The sequence below is a fragment of the Orycteropus afer genome, unplaced genomic scaffold (assembly GCF_000298275.1).
Source record: "Orycteropus afer afer isolate SDZICR_OR568_19922 unplaced genomic scaffold, OryAfe1.0 scaffold00011, whole genome shotgun sequence".
Lineage (NCBI taxonomy): Eukaryota > Metazoa > Chordata > Mammalia > Tubulidentata > Orycteropodidae > Orycteropus > Orycteropus afer.
The window spans coordinates 2559562-2584785 of record NW_006921598.1 but is presented as its reverse complement, the minus strand read 5'-3'; the positions used below and the strand labels follow the sequence as shown (position 1 = coordinate 2584785).

The 25224-nt window shown below is 34.8% G+C and overlaps 1 protein-coding gene across 1 annotated transcript in view; it reads right to left on the bottom strand.

The window, feature by feature from the left end:
• EPHA7 (EPH receptor A7) overlaps positions 1–25224 on the bottom strand; it is a 224850-nt gene that overhangs the window by 134768 nt on the left and 64858 nt on the right. Inside the window, exons 4-5 of the mRNA XM_007950746.2 lie at positions 15715–15870; positions 14582–14917 (exon numbers count right to left, since the gene is read on the bottom strand). Of these exons, the coding sequence (XP_007948937.1) occupies positions 14582–14917; positions 15715–15870 (492 nt within the window). The remainder of the gene's footprint in view (positions 1–14581; positions 14918–15714; positions 15871–25224) is intronic.

Here is a 25224-nt window from a genome sequence, read left to right as displayed (position 1 = left end):
GACAGCACACAACAACAACAACCAACTCAACATCCATTCTATTAATTCCCAATGCATATAATAAAAAATTTGCTTTGATACCCTATGGATACAAAAACCTTCCCTTTAATCACATTGTGAAGATGGGGTAATCTACATCTGTAAAGATTTACTACCTTGGGAACCTGGTAGGGGTCACTATGCATCAGAATTGACTGGATGACAGTGGGTCTGGATTTTTAGTAATACTAAGGCAATGGTGTGCCTTAAAATCAAGTGTAAAGCAAATTCTTGTAAAATCATAAACAAAAATGCTTCTCTTAAAATTTAACAGAATCCCTTAGATATTCTTTTACAAAGTGAAAAACCATTCAATAAGTTTGCGTAAATTGAGTTTTCACATACCACAATTGTTTATTGTATGATACCTACTATAAGGAATTCTCATTTTAAGAGGATTAGATGGAGGAATTAGTTAATTAATATGCTTGAATTTATAAATTCCTATATATTTTGTAAGAAGCTCTAGTAGTGTAGTGGTTAAGACATTTGGCTGCTAACCAAAAGGTTGGTAGTTTCAACCAACCCGCCATTCTGTGGAAGAAAGTTGGAGCAGTCTGCTTCCATAACAATTTACAGTCTTGGAAACCAATGGGATTTGCTATGAGTCAAAATTGACTTGATGGCAATAGTACCAACCAACTCTGACTTTATATACCCCTAATTATTATCTTTATTCTGACCAAATGTGAAAATACTAGAAAATTACGGTAAGTAATATTTCTCTGCTAGTAATCAGAGTGATACTAAATAAGTTTTTAACTTTAAGTAAGTTTTTACTAATGCGGTAATTTAAATGCATATATCTATGTTATTCATTTTAATATGCTCTTTCCTTATAATGATAATACTTGAAATTCACCATTAATTTGGCATCAGCTCCAAAAAATTCCTTTTTTGATTCACTGCATATAATTATGAATGCTTAGCCAGGATTAAGAATGTATATGTGTTCATAAAATGCATGAAATTAAAGCATACATAGTTATTAACTATCTCTATATATGTCTATATTATAGCTATAGATTTTCTACATCTAAGTCTATACATATAAATATATTATATCATATGTAGTACAGCCTGATACAACAGCAACTATGGGTATTGTGCTTAAAAGTGTTAGCAATATTTGAATGAACTATGCAATAGTGATAGGGCTTAACTACTATATTTGCATTTATTATCATATATGATTGCCACTATGAATGCTATGTTCAGACAATGTTCTACATTTTTCTATATGTTGAAGTTAATGATAAAATATTATTAAAAATTGAAACAATTATCTGATCTCAACATGCTATGGATAATTAAGAACTGTGTGCTTTGAAGCTATGCTAACGGTTTTTCACAAATCTCCTCTCATCCTTGTGTCTTAAACAAGGCAAGTACCTATAGTTCTGTACGTACATCTCTGTCACATACTTTGTCACAGAACATACACCATCTGCTCTGCCTCTTCCCTGATTAATTTTGCTGTGTTGCAGCAATTATTTCTCCCTCTGTGACTGACCTCTCTGTAAATGCAGTGCAGGAAATTTGGATAATTTTTTCCCTTTTTTTTTTTGTTGTTGTTAAACCTCTTAATTGATCCTTGTCCATTGCACACAATAGTACAAAGATAACCTAAGTTATAAAACAGTTGAAATTGAGACAAGTAATAACTGGGCTTTTGCAGTTGTAATCGACAGATCTGAAAGCAAAGATCTTGATAGTGTTCTCTTCTTTATCCTATTACTTGGATCAGTTGGTTAAAACCGTTAATGATCCTCTTGGATCAATGTCTTTCCTTGTAGCTCTAATTTACTGCATTGGTGAGTTAGTACATATGTTTTTGTGGATGGCTCTGCATCATTCCACCAGATTGCGTATCTGAATCAAATTTGCTTCAATTCATCACCAACAAACCAAGGAATAAAATAATCAACATTTACTCTGTCAACACTGGTACTGAACACAACAACAACTAAATGCTTGTTAATTTAAAGACTATCTCCTACTTTTCTCAGTGTGATGTCCCTCAGCTCATTCAGGCTTGAAATAGTGTATATGGTTGGAGGTAGCTCTGGGTAGGAAATAGGGCTGAGGATAAGCTAAATATGCACTTTAAATTTACAAGCCCAAGTTCCTGTCATGATCATCATCACTAACTCACATTATGTACTGCCTCGGAAACCCAAGGAGGGGTCGCTATGAGTCGAGTCCGACTCGACAGCACTTAACAACAACAAGTGTGTACAAAAATGATGTATATAATTCCCATCCACTGGATTTTTATTCTCTGGAATGCAGCTTATTGATTTCTTGCTCTTAAATGAAATTTTAAAACTATTTCTGTGTTTAAAACACTACCTCTTAAAAAACTAAAACATTTAGGAGAAATGGCCATAATAGCTTGCTGTATAAGAATTAAGTAAAAAATTCATAGCTCTAAAACCTGTCTGCAGAGTGGAGCCAAACCAAAAAATCAAACTCACTGCCATCGAATCGATTTTGACTCATAGCAACCCCTCCTTGGGTTTCCGAGGTGCTATCACTATGGAAGTACATTGCCCCACCTTCCTTCTAAGGAGTGGCTGGTGAGTTTAGGCACTATGCCACCAGAGCTCCTGCGGAGTGGAACAGCACCAAGGAAATCAGATACCGGTTTTGGTCAACTAAGGATTAACCTAGAAATACTTCTTGATTTGATTGTTATTGGAATTTTTCAACAACTGTGTTAATTTGTATTCTAAGTATAATAATCCTACTATATAACATATGACTTTTTTTTTATGATTTATAATTGTTCAATACCTCCAGAAAAAGTCAGATTTAATATATACTAACCCAGGGTTATACCCTGAAAACACTCTGCTTATTGTTCTAAGTCCTTGCTATTTACTTGCTTTCTGTGTTTTTGCCCTAAATGTGAAAAGTAGATAGAGTTAGTCCTATTTCAACTAAAAGAGAGTATCTAAATCTCACTTAAACAAACTGTTTTAAAAGTAAAATGGTTATTTCTTTATATTTTTCCAGTGGATGCATTTTCAAATTTCTGCAATCTCCACCCAAGAAACAATAGCAAAACGAAGGCTCTCCTAATAAGAGCAGCACATATAGTAAGAATACTTTACATAATTCCATCATTATGAACTATACCAGGATAATGAACCTAATGGGCAGTCATATATTTTTTTGAAAAGTCTATTTAGAACAGGCTTAATTTTAATGAGTTACAAATATAAATCTCCAAAATAGAGAGCTATAAAAACTTTCTCACAAGAGAATCTTGAAATGGCACTCACTTCTTAATCATGTAGATATTGCTGGATTATAAATGCCAAGAATATGATGAACTTGCTCAAGCCTGAAAATTCAGGGACAAAACTCATAAATTATTTTGTATTGAATGGCCTGCTATCATCAGTGTAGCACCTTCCATAATTTATTGGATAATGAATTGGCTGCTGGGGGAAAAAAAAAAAAAAAAAAAAACTGTCCTGGATATCAAAAGGAATACATCACTGTTGGTCTTTCTAGCACTTACTACAGCATTTCAGTAGACAAGTTTAGTACTTTTTTGAGGGCAAAGCATCACAGAAACGCATAAAATTTCTACAACTCCTACACCCTGTTCCATTTGCAAAACTGTGCATGCCTTAGACACCCTCATGCATATGGAAAATAAACACTTTCTGTCAAAATAATAGGATGAAATGAAATTATTTTAAGGATGAGTAGTATAACCAGGTTATAGGACGAATTAACTCTTTCTTAACACTTAAATTTCATTATGCACAAAATACAAATTTTGAAATAAAAGAATTAGGTAAAAATTAAGATATGTTAAATTGAGAATATGAGAGAAACACTAGACTGTCCATTGAACCCTATGCAGATTAAATTGTCACCCTAACTCAACATTATCAAAAACAGTTCATTACAAATATTTAGAATATTAGAAAAGGCAGAAATTGGGATAGCACGATGAAGGGTGAAGGTGAGGATACAGGTCACTTAGTGTCATTTTGTAATGTATGTTTTAATTGAGAAAAGCCGTAGCACAGCTATTTACTGTAGCTTTAAACATTTAAAAATTATGAGGAAAGCTATGATAATTACTTATGAAAGACTGCTGTCGCACGCTTAAAATAGAAATCCTATGTATTAACAGCTCTGGTGTTGTAGGGCCTATGGTATTTGACTGCCAACCAGAAGGTTGGAGGTTCAAATCCACAAGCCACTGCTCAGAAGGAATACTGGGCAATCTACTTATGTTGAGATACCATGCTGGAAACCCAATGAGGGGTGGTCACTATGAGTCAAAATCGACTCGAAGGTAGTAAATGAAGTAATAACAACACAAACAACAACAAAAAAAGATCTCAGATTGAGGTAGCTGTTTGTTCATTCTTCATATTCAATATGAGATTAAAAGAAAAATTATACTCTCAAGAAGAGTTCAATGTATGGAATATTGCAAAGTTTTTGAAATTAAAGGTTTTTGTATCTTTAATATTTTATAATATGATTAACTTTTTGTCTAAAACTCTGTTTATACCAAGTTACAGAGGAAAACTCATTTTAAACTTTTAAATAAATCTAGTTTCATGACCAAATCACAAAATTTAAGTTTCAATACACAATCACATGTATCCACTGCATAATTTAAACAAAAGTGTAACATTTTATTAAATAAGCCCAAGTGGTGCAAACGGTTATCGTACTCAGCTACAGCAATGCCTCAAAAGAAAGGCCTAGATATTTACTTCTGAAAATACAGCCACTCTAAATTCTATAGAACACAATTTTGATTTTATACACAGGGTGTCACTATGAGTCAGAATCATCTCCATGGCAACTGGTGAGTCTTAGTTATTAATATCTAAGCCAACATAGTATTTTTTTCTAATTAAAAATTTTACCAAAATAGTTCTTAAAATATTATATATATTTTTATATTTACATTGTATAAATATATATTTGTAATGTGTGTGTATATATATATATAAAGGAGCTCTGGTGGCATAGTGGTTAAAACATTTGGCTGCTAACCAAAAGGTCAGTGGAGCACACCAGCCCCTCTGTGGAAGAAAGATGGGGCAGTCTGCTTCCATAAAGATTTACAGCCTTGGAAACCCAATGGGGATTGGTATGAGTCAGAATCAACTCAGTGGCAATAAGTTTGGGTATGGGGTGTGTGTGTGTCTGTATACATACATACATACATATATATGTACACAGACACACATATACACACATATATATGCATATATGTATCCGTATATATATATATATATATGTATATCTCTATAGACACACACACACATATATATATACAGACACACACACATTTTAATTACTGACAGTTTCTAAAGAAAAAAATGTAAATGTTAAAATTATGGCATCGTTAAAATACTTAAGCATTAAAATAATCAAATTTCACTCACGTAGTTTAAAGCTCCTACTTGCTAAGGAAAGCATATGAATTACTAAAATGTCATGCCCTGTGGCATGAATTAGCATGACTTAATCCTGCTCTGACTTTCAGATACTTCAGGTTTATAAAATTAGAATTATAACAGAAATGCATATTCTGAATAGTTTATGAAAAGAATCTTAGTTGATTTTTCCTTTGTAGATGGCATAAAAGTGCATGTGCATATGTTTTAAAAATATTAACACTCTTTTTGCAAGTTTTTTCCCCTTATATATTGTATCATCCTGTAGAGATGCTGCATTTAATACTGTTTGATATAATCAGTAACAGTTTGCACACATTCAAGTACATTTTCTTTATAGCATGTTCCCTTACTGTATAAAATCATGCTTATAAATTTCTAAGAAATATCAAAACATATAAACAACTAAATTTAATTTATTTTCTCTAAAGGACACATAACAAGATGGACTACTATTTTAAATCATTGAAGAGAGATAATCTGGGTTAATTTATGAGAAAAATAGTCACAGCTGAGATACACTAATTCATTTGAGTAAAGATATGTCTCCCAAAGGAAATGACGTTTGGTTATGTTTGCTTGTGTATAATATTATATCATATAACTCTATGGTCATATTTTATTTGGAACATTATATTAATTTTAGAAAGCAAACTAAAGGGAATACTGACGCACATCTCAATTTCAGTAGAGAAATCAGATCTGGTTATTGGAAAACAGAAGGAAAACCAGTCAAATTAAAATAAGCAGAGCTATTTATAATTTTCTTGAAGACAGTAACATCATAGCCAAGTACAAATACTATATTTATCAATGCTATCTCCCAGAAATTATATTTGTTGTTCATATATATCCTCAGGATATAACAATTAATAGCATTTATTGAGCAGTGCTTATCATCCAGCCATTTAAGCAATCTGCAAATACCCATATAAACTTGTACAGATAGGTAAATTCTTCAGCAGAAGTCCATGATAATACTATACACACACCCTTAATAATTCTGAGGTAAGTGAGATCCTAGGTAGTGCAAATGGTTTGTGTGCTTACTGCTAATCTAAAACTTGACGGTTCAAACCCACCCAGAGATCTTGCAGAAGAGTAGGCATGGATGGTGCTGTGCTTCTGTTAAGGTTACTGACAGCTAGGAAAATCCTATGGAGAATACTACTATGTAATCCTGCTGTGCTATGCATCCTAATCAACTCCACAGCAACAATCAACAAAAGTAACAACAAAAAGCAAGTGCAGTGTACTAGACTTCAATACTCTGAGTGACTTGTGTAAAGTCACATACTCTAAGTCTCAGCTTTTCAACTGTAAAATGGTATAAAAATTTGCTTTACCAATCTCATAAATTTGCTTCAAATTTTAACAAAATGTACTTTAAATATTTGTGTAAATGATATATAACTCATTCATCCCCATACAACAAAGTTGATATGGAAAAAAAGAAAATAGTTATTTTTGAGAGAAACTCTGTACCTCAGAAGAGAATTAAGATGGTGGTGTAGTACCTAGGGCATTTGACTGCTAACCAGAAGGCTGGTGGTTCAAACCCACCAGCCACTCCTTGGAAGGAGGATGAGGCAATCTACTTCCATAGTGATACTACCTCGGAAACCCAAGGAGGGGTCGCTACGAGTCGGCTGCGACTCGACGGCACATAACAAAAACAACAACAACAACAAGGTGTGCCTGACATGAGCCATTGTATTTTCAATAGCCTCACATGCATGCAAAAGCTGGACGATGAATAAGGAAGACTGAAGGATTGATGCGCTTGAATTATGGTTTTGGCAAAGAATACTAAATATACCATGGACTGCCAAAGAAAGAACAAATCTTTCTCTGAAGAAGTACAGCCAGAATTCTGCTTAGAAGTAAGAATGGTGTGACTTTGTCTCAGTCCTTTGGACATGTTATCAAGAGGGACCAGTTCCTGGAGGAAAACATGCTTGGTAAAGTAGAGGATCAGTGAAAAAGATGAAGATTCTCAGCAAGAAATCTGGATTGGCACAGTGGCTGCAACAATGGACTCAAACACAGCAACAATTGTGAGGATGGCACAGGACTGGGCAGTGGTTTTGTTTTGTTTTTATTGTACACATGGTCATATGAGTCAGAAGTGATTCAACTATATCTAACAAAAACCATAATGAGATTGATACTTTTTCATATTTTCAAAACATATCTTCTACATAATTTCCCTATATACACATAAGAATCCAATCTAGAGAACATTTTTTTAAATAGTAAACTTGTATATTTAATACATCAAATGTACTATGGAAGATACACAAAATTTAAAACTTAAGTCATGGTCAATTATATCACTTGCCTGTTCAAAACCATCCAGGTTTCCCCTACTGTCAATCAGGAAGGTCCATAAAAATAGACTTTCCCATTAGTCTGTCCCACAACATCTTTATTGATCCAGTTTATACCACAATTCTCTAAACACATCCTGAACACTGTCTCTCTTATTCTTTTACTTGATTTAACTATCTATAGTGAATGTTGTGATGGGCTGCTAATACCTCGATTGGTGAAGAGCAGCAGAATTTATTTGCCTAGCTGCTGAGATAATTCCCAGAGAGCAAATTTTGGTTATCTGCCCTCTTTAGCATCTCCTTGTCTGTGGAATGGCATCTTGTTCCTTCTTAGGGAAGCCAGACGACAATGTCTGCATGACACAGAAATATAATGGTGTACCACCCTTTTTTCAACTCAGGAAAATTCTGAACATCCATTACAGATGGCACACACCCTTCCTGGAGGTGGCTGAAGACTCCAATGAGACTTCATCACAGCCCAACTTTATCTCTGCTCATTTCTACTCTCTGCGCTTCAATTCTGACAATATTGATCCCTAGTCTACTCCCTAATAAAACTCCTGTACATTAATCTCTACCTAGGGATCTACCTCCAGAGGAGCCCAACTTAACCTACCTAAATTCTAACCTTGTTGAAAGGGGTATCAGTTTTCATTCTAATTCCTTAGTTATGCGTTTCAGAGTACATCAATCAATTTTCAATCCCATAAAGCAATACAGTTTCTGTACACAGGTAGCCCTCGATTTACAAATGAGTTCCATTTCTATGATTCTGTTGCAAGTTAGTTCTGACGTTAAGTCAGATACCTTATTTCTCTCCCTTTACTATTGACTTTTATCATTAGTACTTTTATAAAACTAAACTTTGTCTGTGAGAGTTCGTATGAGAAAGATAACATCAACAAATTACATGCTGCAAAACTGTATATAGTACATATTACTAATGAAAAGATATACTAAAAAAAAAAAAGACAGTTGTAAGTGCAGTCTGTTACTCAAATACCTTGTAAGTCAGAGACTACCTGCACATACCACTCAGTTATCAATGATATGCAATCAACAGTTATTGGTACACACAAAGAGCTGTGTTAGATGGTAAAGAGATTAACATGATGGTATATAGATTAACATGACACACTTCTTGTCCTGAAGGATGACAGCTAAATTCCTTTAAGGAGAGACCACATACTATACTTTTGTATTGTGTTTTTTAACAAAGTTTTTTTTTTTTTTTTTTTGTAATTTAAATGACACCAGAGTGAATGAGGATATTATAGAAAGTGACAGTAATTTTAGGAAAATCTATTTTTATTAACTTTCATACTTCCACAGATCGTTTTCATGTTAACACATTTGGTCTATGTAAGGAGCCCTGGTGGTGCAGTGGTTGAAACAGCTCAGCTGCCAACAAAAAAAGCAATTTGAATCCACCAGCCTCTCTAAAGGAAAAAGATGTGGTGGTCTGCACCTGTAAAGATTCTCAAGCCTCAGGAACCACCTGGGGCATTTCTACTCTGTCTATAGGGTCACGATGATTCAGAATCAGCTCAAGAGCAGTGGGTTCGGTTTGGGATTGATTCGGTCTGTGGAAGGACTATAATGGCAACGACAGTGTTTTAATTTGGAAGGTGGGTCCTCCTGAGGATCTAGAGTATGATTTATTTGTCCTATATCTGGACAAACTACATCCATTGCTCAAGAGTTAGAATAACTGGCATCTTGTGTGTGATTTCTCCCCTATTTTCACAGTAGAACGAAACATTCCTTCAGCATGTTGTTTAACAGCATGCTTCACACTACAATCACATACATCATCAATAGTGTACTGCTAAATGTGCATCTGCTACAGTGTGAACTCATGAGGAAATGACTATTCTCAACCTTTACCTCCACAGCATTTAGAGACTAAGTGACACTAAGAAGTAATTATAGATACTAAGCTGAATTAATATAAAAAAGGGTTTAATTTAAATATTCAGCTCTTCAGAACACATAAAGTTTTGAGACCATATTAGTTCAAGAGCTTTCAGTGTAAGGGAAAATGGGGATCATAATACTATAACCATATGCACAGGTTTTTCCCTCACTTTCATATTTAAAATATCTCAAATGTACATAGGCTGGATTTCTCTGATTCCACCCTTCATGATTGCTATCACCCCTAGTAATACAAGCAACATTACAAAATAATACATATTTCAGTTGGTTTCTGTCTGTCATATGTATTGATAAGTAAATACACAAATTTTGTAAATATAAATATGGATGAATTACAGTTTCTCCTTCCTCTAAAGTTATAACACATAATTACCCATTCTGGACCCCCACAGTTTTTCCACACATTGCAAAACGTCTTAGTTATCTAGTGCTACTATAATAGAACTTGGAAGAAAGGTCGGGCAATCTACTTCTGTAGTTATACTGCCTCAGAAACCGAAGGAAGGGTTGCTATGAGTGGGGTCCGACTGGACGCCACATAACAACAACAACAACAACTGTAATAGAAATACAACAAATGGGTGGCTTTAACAAACAGAAATTTTCACAGTTTAAGAGGCTAGAAGTCCAAATTCAGGGTGCCAGCTCTAGTGGAAGACTTTCTCTGTCAACGCTGGAGGAAGGTTCTTGTCTCTTAGGAACTTGGGCTCCTGGGCAATCTTCATGTGGCTTGATATCTCTCCTCCCTCATCTCTATTTTTTGAATGATGATTTAATCTCTTTTATATCTCAAGATCAACTCAATATACACTCTATACTAACCCTGACTCATTAACATGACAAAGACAACCCATGCCCAAACAGAATTATAAACATAGGCAGAGGTTAGGATTTACAACACATATTTTTGGGGACATAATTCAATCCACAATAAAATAGGTAAAGATTTTAGTACGTTTTGCCTTGAGAAATTAACACAGAGATTACATAGAGAACTAACCAGCCTTCATGTTACTACCAAATGCAAAGCATTTTTATGACAATAAAGAGTTTATAAAGTTTTGTCTAGTATCGTATCATTTAACAAGATATTACTTTATACCCATTTTACTTACATACAATTTCAGTGATCCACCAAAGAGCACCTACCTCATAAGGGGCAGAGCAGGGACTAGAACCCAGGCCTTTAAACATCAGTGTTCCTACTTCTATCCTGAGCCTGGGACTAGAGGTCTTCAATGTACTCCCATTTACACAAACACTGATATGGCATGTGTTATCCTTGAGTTCCAGATCCCAAACTTAATATTAAAGAAACTATGAAGTGTACACACTACCTTTCAAATATAAGCTGACGTTTTTTTTCATCCTGACTCTATTCTTTCCCAGACAGAGATAGATGCTCTTATTACTTTTATTCTAGGCATCAGAAAATTGCTGATGGGGATAACTAACCAGAGATTCAGATTTAAACCCCATTACTGAAGTGAGCACAGCTTAATGGAGGTAATGCTATTTGTTTAATGGAGAAAAAGAATTTCAAGAATTAAGGCAGGTTTTCCTGGACAGTCATGAACAAAGTTTCAAATCACACCCATTTTTACAAAGAGCAGGTATCCACAATCAACAGAATGATAGTTATTAACATATTGCAAATTTCCCTATTAAAAAGTAAATCAAAACTTGAGATTACCACAGTTTAATATCTTATTTAAATGATTTTGTTATTGAAAGTAGAAAAAGCTAACAGTGTAAATTCATGTGTTTTAGCATTTGAGATCTAGTAGAGATTAGGCAATTGAGAATTAATATTTTAAGAGAAAAACCCAGCTTGTTTTTCTTCTTATTGTATTTGTTCATTTTAAAAATTTAATAGCTTCATTGTCATAAAACTTACTAATTTTAGGCTGCACTTCTTTAAGTAAATGTAAAGAATGTGGAACCATCATGACAATCTATGATTTTGTATTTCTATCACCTGCCAAAAAGCAAAGAAAAAAAAATAAAACCAAACTAATTTGCTCTTAACCAGAACACAATCAGAGCCATTTTAGTAGACCACTGTGTGATATTTCATTCATGAATATGGAATATGTGACTGTGGTGCAGTGAATTACTTGGTAATGGCTTTTCTAGCCATAGTCTTTGTAACTCTCACCAGATTACTGGGACCATGGAAATAAGGTATGTAGAACTCTGATGTTGTGATTGGCTAGTTTTGTCACTCTGCCAGGCTTAAAATGAGCCCTCCTTGAAGCAAAGGCAGGGAGGATCTTGCTGTCATCAAGAGAGGAGAGCAGGAGGTAAAATGGAGCGTGTCCTTGGACCAGACACCCCTGAGCTGGACTTCCTTGACAGACATGGCTTGGCAGAGAGAGACACCAGGCTGAGAGACACACCCGGCTGAGAGATACACCCAGCTGAGAGACGGTGGCAACTCTTGAGATTTACAGCCAACTCTTGGAACCAAGAGGCAGGAGACAGAGTGGTGTGCTTTCCAGCCCACGAAAGTAGAAAGTTGAGTGTCCTTAGACAGGAGCCTTGCTGACACAGTAGGGTACACATAGGTGTACATATTGGCAGAGCTAAAAGAGCTTTGTATCACTTGCCCAAGCAGGTCAGAGGCCAGGCTGAGAGACCAAGGGCCAGAGAGGTATGTCTGAGGGCATAGCAGAGGGGAGACTGTACTAATCAAAGAATTATGTCCTGAACATATTCCTGAACCTGAATTGTAGCCTGTTACTTTTCTAACAAACCCCATAATCATGAGTATTTTCTGTGAGCTCTGTGTGGCTATTGCAATGAATTATCGAACCCACTAGCAAAGCAGTGAGTCCCATGGGAGGGACGGTTGGTGTCAGAATTGGTAAAAAGGCTGAAGGGTGGAGGCATGTCTGACCTCAGAGGATTAAGCCTTGGGCTATTGATGGTGACTGTTTCCCCCTCATGAGATTGGAGGAGGTCAGAAGATGCTGTCCCCCACATCTTTTTTGCAGTCATCTATTTAGCCAAAGTATTAATACCTTTAAAAATTAAATAGTGAACATTTTAAGAGCAAGAAAACATCTCTAAAGTGGCATATTTGGTAAACTGTTTGTGGTATTAATTCAGCATCTTTAGGTAATATTCAAAAATTAATAAAATACCCTTTCTTAAAGTTGATATCAGCAGAAACAAAGTAAACCTATTCTCACTCAATACACCTAAGAATTTCTATTAATGTTTCTAAAAGATAGCTCTTGTGTCACAATCATAAACCTAAAATGTTTCAAACCCGCTCGCTGTTCAATTATGGTAAATTTCAATATAAAGCAACACAAGTGAAAATATTCAATGATGAGAGCATTTTAAAAGAAGAGTTAATAGGGCAAATATTGTTAGTAAGTCCAGATATCAGTTAAATCAGTTATTTCTTTTGTCCAAGTTTGAAAATTTAAAAGTTTCTATGTTATTTTATCTTCAGACATTTGCTTTTACACAGGAAATCTGATCTGACATTGTGGTTTAAATGAACATCAGAACAAAACTTTTAAAATAAGAATCTACTAATCTGTTCAAATGGTAAGCATGACACCATATGCATGACTTTCTTTCATTCTGTAGATATAATTTAAATAATTAACATTTTATTAAAATTGGCAAGAAAAGGAAGAATAAATTAGTTTATGTCCAGAAAATTACGATAAAATTGGTTTGTTTTTGACAGCCAGCCAAAAACCAAAAGGACCTTCTTATAAGCCTATTATGATGCTTACACAACTTGGTACTGTAGCACAGGTCCAAGTTTATTAATGACAATGACACAGCACGGGCCACATCTAATACATAGCATATTCTTTCAGCAGTAAGAATTTTTCAAAATATTGAGAAAGCTTACGATTTCTGAAACCTTCTTCAGTAGTAAGATTTTTCTGACAGTTGAGAAAGTCTGTCATTTCTGAAACTCCTTTTGCAATTTGTATTCCCCAAACCTACTTACCCTAGCAAAGAATTACTGAGGAGAACATTACAAATGCCAGTAAGGAAATATGTGAAAAACTGCTTTTCAGCTAAGCTACAAATTCATAATTATCATGGTTATGCCATTTCTTTTGAAATGCTCATGAAATCTGCCAAGTATTTATTCCAGTATTATGGACATTAATAAGATCACAAATCTACTGATAAACTTAAAACTCCTTTATGCAAATTTAAAGGCAGACTTGCCATATATTACAAAGACCACATTCCATGTAGTAAAAACTAGTGAATATTGAGACTGTACAGCCAACTTTTTCATTATTCTTAATTATGTGCAAATTTTGATCATAAGCATGTACACACAAAAAAGTAAAAATGTGAGAAATATTCTATACCTCATTTTTTCCAATATTTTCACTTTCCTTCTTCTATCTTTCAACAGAGTTACAATTCATCTCCTTTTATTTCTCCTGGCAGAGGAGATGTTAATGAGTATGTTGTTGTTGTTGTTATGTGCCATCGAGTCAGACACAACTCATAGCGACCCCTCCTTGGGTTGTCGAGGCAGTATCACTATGGAAGTAGATTGCCCAACCTTCCTTCCGAGGAGTGGCTGGTGGGTTTGAACCGCCAGCCTTCTGGTTAGCAGTCAAGTGCCTCAGGCACTATGCTACCAGAGCTCCCGTTAATAAGTATAGTAATGGTTTAACAGGCAACAGGAGAAATAATAAAGTTAAAGATGTGAATATTCAACAAGCTAGAATAATCAGGCTCTGGAAAGACAAGTTAACTAAATACTCAAGAGGGACACTTCACTTAGTCTGACACATTATTCACTCAGTGAAGTCAATCACAAAAACATACCTGCTTGACCAGTGGTGATACTGACAGCCGCAAAGAGCCTCTGGGATCGGCTTAAGTCAGAAACTCCATTTACTGCTTCAACTTCAAAAGTATAGTTAGCATGGGCTAGTAGGTCCATGACAGTGACATAGTTATCCTCTAATCCAGTCTGCTGGGGCATGTATCCAATGTTACTCCCACAGGGAACACATTCACCCTGTTCCCAACTGCACCGCTTACATAGTATTCTGTAGGTCACATCATTTCTCCCCCCATTGTCTGCAGGAGGACTCCATTCCAAGCTTACTGTGGTTTGGTTGATGTTGAAAATGAGGTTCTGTGGTGCAGATGGAGGTCCTTTGGAAACAAACAAACAATAATAATAAAATAAACAAATAAGCAAAAATAGAAATAACACAAAAGAAAAGGAAGGATCTGTGTGAGACATTAAGCTAGTGGCTCAATTACCAAAGAGAAAACTAGTTGAAATGCTTTCACATAAACATTTCATTACCTTCACGAAAGAAGCCATATAAAAGCCTTCTTGAATTCACTTGGCAAGAGGCTTTATTTATTTTCTATTTAATATGTAAAAACCAAAACCAAATAGCAACGGCCTTTGTACTCTTGCCACAGTCTTTAGCTAGGTTTGTTCCAAGCAATTTAAAAAGAACAGTTAAAGAACCTAAAAAAAACAGTTGTGCAGTTTTAAAATAGTTTTCCTTTAACCACATAACGGAGAATACATTTATTCATTCTTAATGTGCGCAAGAATTATTTATAGTAGTGTCTGGGATTGGCTTTGGGTGTCTCAAACATTCATTAATTGAAGCATCAAGATTCTTTGTCTATTTAGCACTGAAATTTTAATCCAGAAGACATCACTTTTAAATCACGTCATATCCATGCAAGACTCTAATAAACTTTACATTTTATGATACATGTAAAAAATGTTATTAAAATATATCTTGATTTTGCAAACATGAAAATTATACTGAAGATGATCTGTGCTATATCTATTTTATAGTATTGTTCAACCTTGTCTGTTCACAGAAAACTTTAAGGAAATTTACGTAAAATTGAGAATGTTTTCACAAACACAATACCTATCTCAAAGATGCCACAATGTCACTTTCAAATTCTTAAGAACTTACTTGTACAAGCAACATATGGAGGGTCAGATGGAGCCCTATAATACCCATCTTCACATTCACATCTTGAGGAGCCTTCTTTATCAGAAAAACTGTGAGTCGGGCAACGAGAGCACTGAAGATCTTGAGAGGAAGATTTGTAGAACCCACGGCCACAGGCTGTGTAGGCAAAAATAGTGAAAAGAGGAACATGAGAGTAAACAGAACTTTGATATTTTAATTTTATTATTATTTAGCAAAGAGTGAAATATAAAATTTTGATTTATGGAAAATCAAGCTCTTTATGATAAAATATTTATTTTACTGAATACCAAAAACCCAATTTTATGACACTACTAGTTTAAAATAAAATAATAAAAAACAAAAGAGATAGAGCAACATACAGTTGGAATCAGTAATTACAAAATCAGGGCCTATAATTGAACACCAAAAACCAAAAGTCAACTTACTGCTGTCAAGTCAGATCTGACATAGCAACCCCTCCTTGGGTTTCTGAGGGGGTATCACTATGGAAGTAGATTGCCTAGTCTTCCTTCCCAGGAGTGGCTGGTGGGTTTGAACCAGCAGCCTTTTGGTTAGCACTCAAATGCCTTAAGCACTGCACCAGCAGAGCTCCTAACTAAACACCACTATAAGTTATTTAGACAAACTCTTAGGATATTTAATTCAGAGTAACTTTGATTTCAATATAATTAATTAATCTGTTGGTCCGCATCAGCACCTTTCAAAGCTATATCTTCTTTAATATAAGCTATAAATTAACTTATGTTTTAATTTTGTTTATATTTAAAAATATTAATATAATTTTAACTACCAGCCTAGAAATAATCATTATATATAAAAATTCTACATGGAAATAATAGAAATATTCCATCCCAAATTTTAAGGAAACTTCAAGATAGAATGTCAACCAACTTAAGTTATAAGACAAGCCACTTTCCACTAAGTCATCCTCCTTGTTATTAAAAATCATGTAATTCCATGGATAGGAGATTGCTGTACCACCAGAGACAAAGGGAAAGTCACGAACTGTAAACAGATTATGACTCTGTTTCTCCTTGTTGGAGATGGCTTGTTAAAGGCCCAGTCATTTAGCACAGCACTGTTTCATCAATCAACAAACATATGCAGAGAATATCTCTGTTACCACCTATGGAAGTTGTTCTTACTTACTTAAATTCTACTGTTATTAAATCAGGGCACTGTGGACCATTTAATATCTTTATTTAAAATTTAGCAAGTTAAAATTTTCATCACTTCAACAAATGTTTCATTAAACCAAAATAGGATAGCAACTGTCTTTATACTTTGACAGTCACAAATGTTTCATTAACTATGGCATTATACATTGAATATATTGAATACATTCAATATACTCTTAATACTAATTTACCTATTTAAATTTTAGTGATGTTAAAATTTAATGAAAATAGATAACCATATCCACAAATAACTATTAGTGGATATTTAACATGAATTCAATTTTGACTTTTAATTTCTTAGTTTCAATTTTACTTTCATGTCCTCAACTAGGGCACTGTACAGAAATGTAATTATATGTTCACTCTTGGGGAAAAAAAAAAAATCAACAAGTCTATCTTACTGAGATGGCATATTCTTAGAAAGAACTTAAGTCTTTCTCTACTTTTGTTCACATTCTGGATATTTACTGCATAATACTGATATAAATGAAATTTCAAAATCATCTTTTGAGTCTGACATGAAAGATAGGTATTCTAGATAACTTAGAGACATAAAGAAATATTATATTTCAATAGACAGATGGATAAATATGCAAACAGAATTGAAATAATCTTTTTGTTTATATGTAATCCACTATTACCCTCAGAAGCCAGTTATGTTGGCTTCTTCTATTCATAAAGGTGGAAGGCACTTGCAAATGTACTAGACAAAGTTTAAATCATCTTCACATGCTGTTAGTAGCAGTTATGAAAATTCTAAGGCACAAAGAGAACAATGAGATTTATTACATAACAATATAACAAAAATGTAACACTTTACAGTGTTTTTGAAAATATGATCTTGCAACTTAAAAGAAGAGTTAACTGTAGGTTAAAAGATTTAGCATGGATTTCTCAGGATAAAAACTATTTTTTCCTTATGAACCTTAGGAACAGTTCAAATGTTCACAGTATCTTGATCTAGGAGTTCTGGTGGCATAGTGCCTAAGGCATTTGTCTGTTAACCAGAAGGCTGGTGGCTCAAACCCACTATCCACTCCATGGGAGGAAGACTAGGCAATCTACTTCCATAGTGATACCACCTCAGACCCAACTCGATGGCAGGGAGTTGACCTTGATCTATGAATTATCTGTAACTCAAACGCAGAGCCTAAGGCTGGTACTTTACAACAATCTCAGAGATAACATTCCACATAACAGAGAATGTAATGCTTTACTCACAACCATTAAAAATAAAAAGAGAGAAAGAGACATATGACCTGAGAGACAGATGTATCCTGACAGTGTTTAATGACATTAGGTATTTATGTGTATTTAAAACCAAACTCACTGCCGCGGAGTCGATTTGACTTATACAGACCCCTCCTTGGGTTTCCCACATGATATCTCTAGAGAAGTAGATTGCCCAATCTTCCTTCTGAGCTAGTCTTCTGGTTAGCAGTTAAATGCCTTAGGCACTATGACACCAGAGCTCCCATTTATGTATATATTTACTTACTTTTTTAAAGAAAGGGTATGTTAGTGAGCAGGGAGGATATAGGAGACACCATGGAAACATGGTTTTACATCTACTAAGTAAGACTTCCAAAATCAATAGATAGCGAACTACCTACCAAGTGAAGTTCCTCAGAATTCTTAGTCTCTCATTACAAATAAAGATTTTAACTAAAGGTTTATTCCCACTTTTCTCACAAATAAGAAGGTGTATTTCTTACTTAACATGATGTATACAATGCACATGATTCCTAATATAGAGAAAGTTAAAAGTCTTATCACTCCATTTTCAAAATACATTAAATTTTGTTACCATTTTAATTATGGGAAAACAGATTTGAAGCAAAAGGAAACTATTCTTCAAATAATTCCATTTTGTCTAGGTTACAACTGGGTTTAAAAGAGAGGACTGGTGACACTCAGCCATGTGCCATTCCAGCAGCCTTTACTGCTGAATGAGCCAGGTTTGACACTTATTTAATGGTCTCAATGGCTTCAGCATCCCAAAACTTAATTTTCAATGAGTTCCTAATATACTTTTATTATACACATTAATAGTTTAAAGCTATTACTTTAATTTAAAAAAAAACTATGAAATAATACCCTAGCACACATTATAGAGGATATATTAAACAGTTATTCTCAATTTCACCATGCATTCTGTCACTGAAGATGCCTACAAAATTATGCAGTATATATGTGCCTATCATTAAACAGATAATGATAGAGGTAATACCAGAAAATGTGGTCATAAAAGTCTTGACACTTTTTCTTTGAAGTAATATGCTGTCTCAGTTCAGTTAATATTGAAAATAATAAGTTGTAACAAGGCAGTTTTCATTTAACCTCTAAAAAGATTCTCAATTTAGAGTTATCAAAAATAAGTGCAAAATCTTTGGAGCTATGGTATTAAGAATGAAGCCAAGAACATGTGAAGACATAAGCCATATCTCTTAGGATAATAGTGATCAACTGGGTAGGAAGAAGTTTGAGAAGGGAGTAACAGATGTTCTAAAAATTAGAAATTGTGATGAGATATCTACATGACATAGCTAGAGTCAAATTCTCAATGAGATCAATTGAGGAGATGTGGTATATCTGAAAGTCATCCAAATAAGAAAATATTAGATGAACTCTTCAACTGCTCCCAAAAAGCCTACTAAGAAATCCAGGCCATCTCTGCTCTCTGTAAATGCAGCTGGTTTTCCAGAAAGTACTGGCAAAAAGTTTTAGAGTTAAATACTTTATGATACCTCATCAAAGATAAATTCCCTTTATACATAACTATGCAGTATATAAGAGTAGCTTTCCAGAAACTGTGTAATAGTAGGTTTTTTTTTCCTTTGCTTTATTTCTCAATTTGTTCAATAGCATTTGAACTTGAAACAAAATTTAATGAGTATAGTATGTGTATTATGGTAAACTTAGTTACAATAAGAAACATACTATTTTAATTTCCTGTCTTTTGATGTTTTTGGTTTTTAACTGAGCATTCGTTTATAAGTAATCTTTCAGTATATTGATGAAAATTTTATATATATATATATATATATATAAAATTTGTTTAAAAACATTTAATTACTTTTGAAAAAATATTCTTTTACTTATTATTTTAATAACACCATTTTTCAGTGTTACCACAAAGGCCTGGAATTGATTCTTGTGACTGTTCTTTCAGTCCATAGGGCCTTAATGAATATAATAACATAAATTTATTATTCTAGAGTCAAGAAATGTAATCTTGTTGGATTTCATAAATTGAGCAAGCTTTCACTTAACCTGTTCTTTAAATAAAAAACCACCAAAGAAAAAGGGAATCTAGAGCACACATGAAACTTCTGTATACTAGACAGTAGCAATACTAACTACTGTAATATAGCTACTAAACTGTATGACAATATACTATAGAGCATTACAATACATGCTATATTATCTATTACAATAAAATAATTACAATTCACTATATTTAATTTCAGGAGCTCTGGTGGCATAGTGCCTGAGGAATTTGACTACAAACCAGAAGGCTGGCAGTTCCAACCCACGAGTCACTCCTCAGAAGGAAGACTGGGCAATATACTTCTGTAGTGATACTGCCTCGGAAACTCAACGAGGGGCCGCAATGAGTTGGATCCAAATCGAAGGCAGTGAGTTTGGTTTGGTTTTATATTTGATTTCAATTATATTACCTAAGAATATATATCTAACTAAATTGGTTCACATATGTTCTGGTTACCTAGTGCCGCTCTGACAAGAATATACCACAAATGGGACGGCCTTAACAAACAGGAGTTTATTCTCTTACAGTTTGGATGCTTTAAGTCCACATTCAAAGTGTCAGCTTCTAAGGGCTGGGCAAAAGCCCCTCAACCTTCGGGTCCAGCTCTGCCTCCCGCTCCCAGCCCACTAGAGCTAAAGGTGTTTCTTCACTCAGACAGTTGCTATCTGCTGAGGCTGACATGACAAACCCAAGGCTGACAAATAAAAAGGCACAGTCTGATGTTACCAAACCACACAACAGGCCATTAATTTAAGTCCTTTGTAAGTCCCAAGGTCAGCAAAGGACGGAAGGCTGCTGAACAATGACACAGCTACATGTAGGGCCCATGCATACCATAAGCTAGAGACCATTCCCCAAGGCTTCGGCTTACATACAGGAAGCAGACCACATACCCAGAGCAGCTACTCAGCTGCTTGTAGTAGATCTCACCATGGAGTTAATTGTCAGTCTCATCATGGGGAATAACTACTACCAGCTGCCCAGTCACTCAACCAGGCCCAGCCAAGTTGACACACAAACTGAACTATCATAACATACTACTTGAAACTTAAATTACTTTAAAGAAACACAAAAGTCAGTAAGATGTCCCATTTATAACTAAATTATAAACATGCAGATATTTAAATACACAGTGAAATCTGTGAAATCTGGAACTCACAGGACTGCCTGGTTCTTACGGGTCTTGAAAGTTTTCATCTTTGACAGGGTTAGTCATCACTTTTCTATAGTCAGTGGAAAAATATATGAATTTTCCTTCTCTGACAAGTGTTTGCCTTACACAGTTTCCGGCTTTTGTGGGTTTCACTCTATAAGAGCGATGATACTAAAACTTTTATATGATGATCCTCAAATTATCCTAACAATCAGGTATTCCATAGTTGTCTTCAACAGATGGCAAGCGTTCAGCAATGGGGTACCAGGTCTTTGAGTATATACTCGCATGAGGCAGTTTGTGGATACAAATAAATTACAGGCATAATAAATAAATAAATAGATAGATAGATAGTCAAATAAATAAATAAATAGAACACTGTTGTCAAGTCGGATCTTATAGTGACCCCTCCTTGGGTTTCCGAGGCAGTATCACTATGGAAGTAGATTGCTCAACCTTCCTTCTGAGGAGCGGCTGGTGGGTTCGAACTGCCAGCCTCTGGTTAGCAGTCAAGTGCCTTAGGCACTACACCACCAGAGCTCCTACAGGTATAATAAACTCCTTTGAATTCTTAAGGTACAACTCTACAGGCTTTCCAAAGAGCAAAAAATAAATGTTCACTCCTTGCTCTTCTTTAAGCAATTTGATGAAAATGAACATCTCTTTCTTCTGAATAAAGTGCATATATCCAGATGTGCCTTAGTTCTTCAGTTTTAATAGCCTATAGTATCAAGTTTGAAGAAAATCCTATCTAGTTATATTTCTAAGGGTACCCTTCCCACAAATGAGTTATGCCAGAAACATCATATATTCTAGAGTTCTTCAAAAGCCTATGAAATTTTTCTGGTTGAAATGTGCTCTTTTTTCAGTTTTAGAAATCCTAAGCCCCAAGTTTCACCTCAGACATACCTGACACCATACTGGACACTGAGGCACTGATAAGCCCTATGCTACTGTGCTGTCATCCATGGATTCACGTTCAACTCACTGAAAGTGCACAGCCATCATCCCAACTGAATCATTATCAAAGCCTGCACATTTCTACATTTAAAAGCTTTCTTGGTATTGAAAATCACTGTCCTGAAGATCCTAGGTCTTTTCTCTAAGAAAGTCCCAAAGAATGCATAATAATGCTATATTTTCAGCATAAAATTAATGAGGTAAAGGATTATCGAGCAACTTAATACATTGAAATTTCAAAAATTCATCTGCAAAAAAAATTAAAATCAATTATAAAAATGGACAAGGATCCGAATAGATATTTTTCCGTAGAAGACATGCAGATAGTCAATAAATACATAAAAGCTGGTCAACATCATCAGCCATCAGAGAAATATAAATCAAAATCACACTGAGATCCCATTCACATCTACTTTGTTGTTGTTGTTGTTGTTATGTGCCATCAAGTCGACCCTGACTCATAGTGACCCCTCTTTGGGTTTCCAAGGCACTATCACTACAGAAGTAGATTGCCAACCTGCCTTCCAAGGAGTGGCTGGTGGGTTTGAACTGCCAGCCTTCTAGTTAGCAGTCAAGTGCCTTAGTGGCTATAATCTAAAAGACAGGTAATAAGCACTAGCTAGGAGCTCTGGTAGGAGCTCTGGTAGCATAGTGGCTAAGACACTTGCCTGCTAACCAGACGGCTGGCGGTTCAAACCCACCAGCCACTCCTCGGAAGGAAGGTTGGGCAATCCTACTTCCGTAGTGATACTGCTTCGGAAACCCAAGGAGGGGTCGCTATGAGTCGGGTTTGACTTGACGGCACATAACAACAACAACAACAACAGGAGCTCTGGTAGCATAGTGGCTAAAAGCACTTGACTGCTAACCAGAAGGCTGGCGGTTCAAACCCACCAGCCACTCCTCGGAAGGAAGGTTGGGCAATCCTACTTCCGTAGTGATACTGCCTCGCTGGGCAATCTACTTCCGTAGTGATACTGCCTCGGAAACCCAAGGAGGGGTCGCTATGAGTCAGGGCTGACTTGACGGCACATAACAACAACAACAACAAGAGTTTGGGAGAAATTAGGACCCTCATATACAATTGATGGGAATGTACAATGGTGCAGCTACACTGAAAAACAGTTTGATTGTTCTTCAAAAGGTTAAATATAAAATTTATAAAATATAAAATTATTACATGATCTAGCAATTCTATTCCAAAAGAAATAAAAACATATGACCACAGAAAAATTTATACTTAAATATTGACAGAATTAGTCATAATATCCTCAAAGTATAAACACCCAAATGTTCATCAAATAAGGGATGGATTTAAAAAAGCATTATATCCACATAATAAAATATTATTTGGCAACAAAAATTATGACTTACTGATACATGCTAGAACATGGGTGAACCTTGAAAACATTATGCAAAATGAAAGAATCTAGTCACAAAAGACCACATATTATATAATTCCATATATATGAAATATCCAGAATAGGCAAATCTATAGAAACAGAAAGAAATTAGTGGTTGTAAGAGGCTGGAGGCAGTGAGGAAAAATAGGGAGTGACTGCTAATGGATACAGGGTGTTTTGGAGGGCTTGTGGTGAAAATGGTCTAATATCGAACATGGTGATACAAAACTCTGCTAATATAATAAAAATCATTGACTTGTACATTTTAATGGGTCAATTGTATGGTATGTTCATTACATCTCACTATATTTGCTATGCTCTTTAAAATACAACTTCAAATCTGAACATTTAATTGGGCAAATATTTCAAATATAGCAAAATATACCTGTCCAGAATATAGTAATTCACCTTTCTATATGTTCTATATACATCTATTTGAAAAGAACTGTGCTTAGGTCTAACAAATTAATTATAAATTACAAAAATAGAAGCCTACTAAAAATTTATTATCACTATTATTTTTTGTAAATTTGTTAATTTAGGGTATTTTTAAAATCTCATAACTAATAATTTATCTAATTCACTTTAATCTGAGGAGCAGTAATTTTATAATTTAAGATAAATTTTTATCCATACCACCCTTATATTTAGGAATGTTTTTTGATGTATAAAAATACTTAGTTGCGATTGAATATCGAAAGAGATCTTAAATAGTCTTATTTTTACCCACAGGACTTTGCCAGACAAGTACTGTTTTTCTTCTCCAAATAGACTCTGCATCCTCAGGTCTAACTCCATTTCCAGACTTGTGATTTTAAGCTCAACTGAACTTTTTTTTGAAGAAATTATGATTATGTGTATGTGTGTAAAATAAGAGGCTCTGCAGATGTTTCCAGACCAGTTATGCAGCTGCAAAGAGTTTATTAATGATGAACTATAAGAGGATTGTTCTGTAATTGAAACTTTCTGGGCCTTAATATTATTGTAAAATGTACATACATAGTTAGAGATGCTAATGAATGCTGTTATTTTATTTATTGCAGATGGACATTTTACTTAATTCAGGTCGACCTAGTCTGTTTCCATAGGAGCTTTCAAATATTTGTGTAATATTAATGTCCATGCTTCCACCAACACAAAGGGGAAAGCACAGCTTGTAGAAATAGTACTCCCACTGCTCAAAAGTGCTGACCTCATCTGGGATGGACAGATCCAGAATCTTTATTTTAATCCTATTGACGAAGCCTCAGTGGGAATAATTACAAAAGTCTGCCTCAAATCCAGACCTCCTGTCATTGATACGCTATGATTTTTCACACTGAGAATGAACAGTGGGCAGGGAGGATGAAAACAACATGATGTAATGAGTATATTATGGTTTATGAGGCACCATCCATATTACCCTTTAACAAACTTGTAATAGTTTGGAAAAGGAACAATGGGGAATATAAAGTTTTAATGACAGGTGCTGAAGTGCTAAAAATAATTCAGAATTTTTTGAAACTAGAAAGGCAAATTCATTTC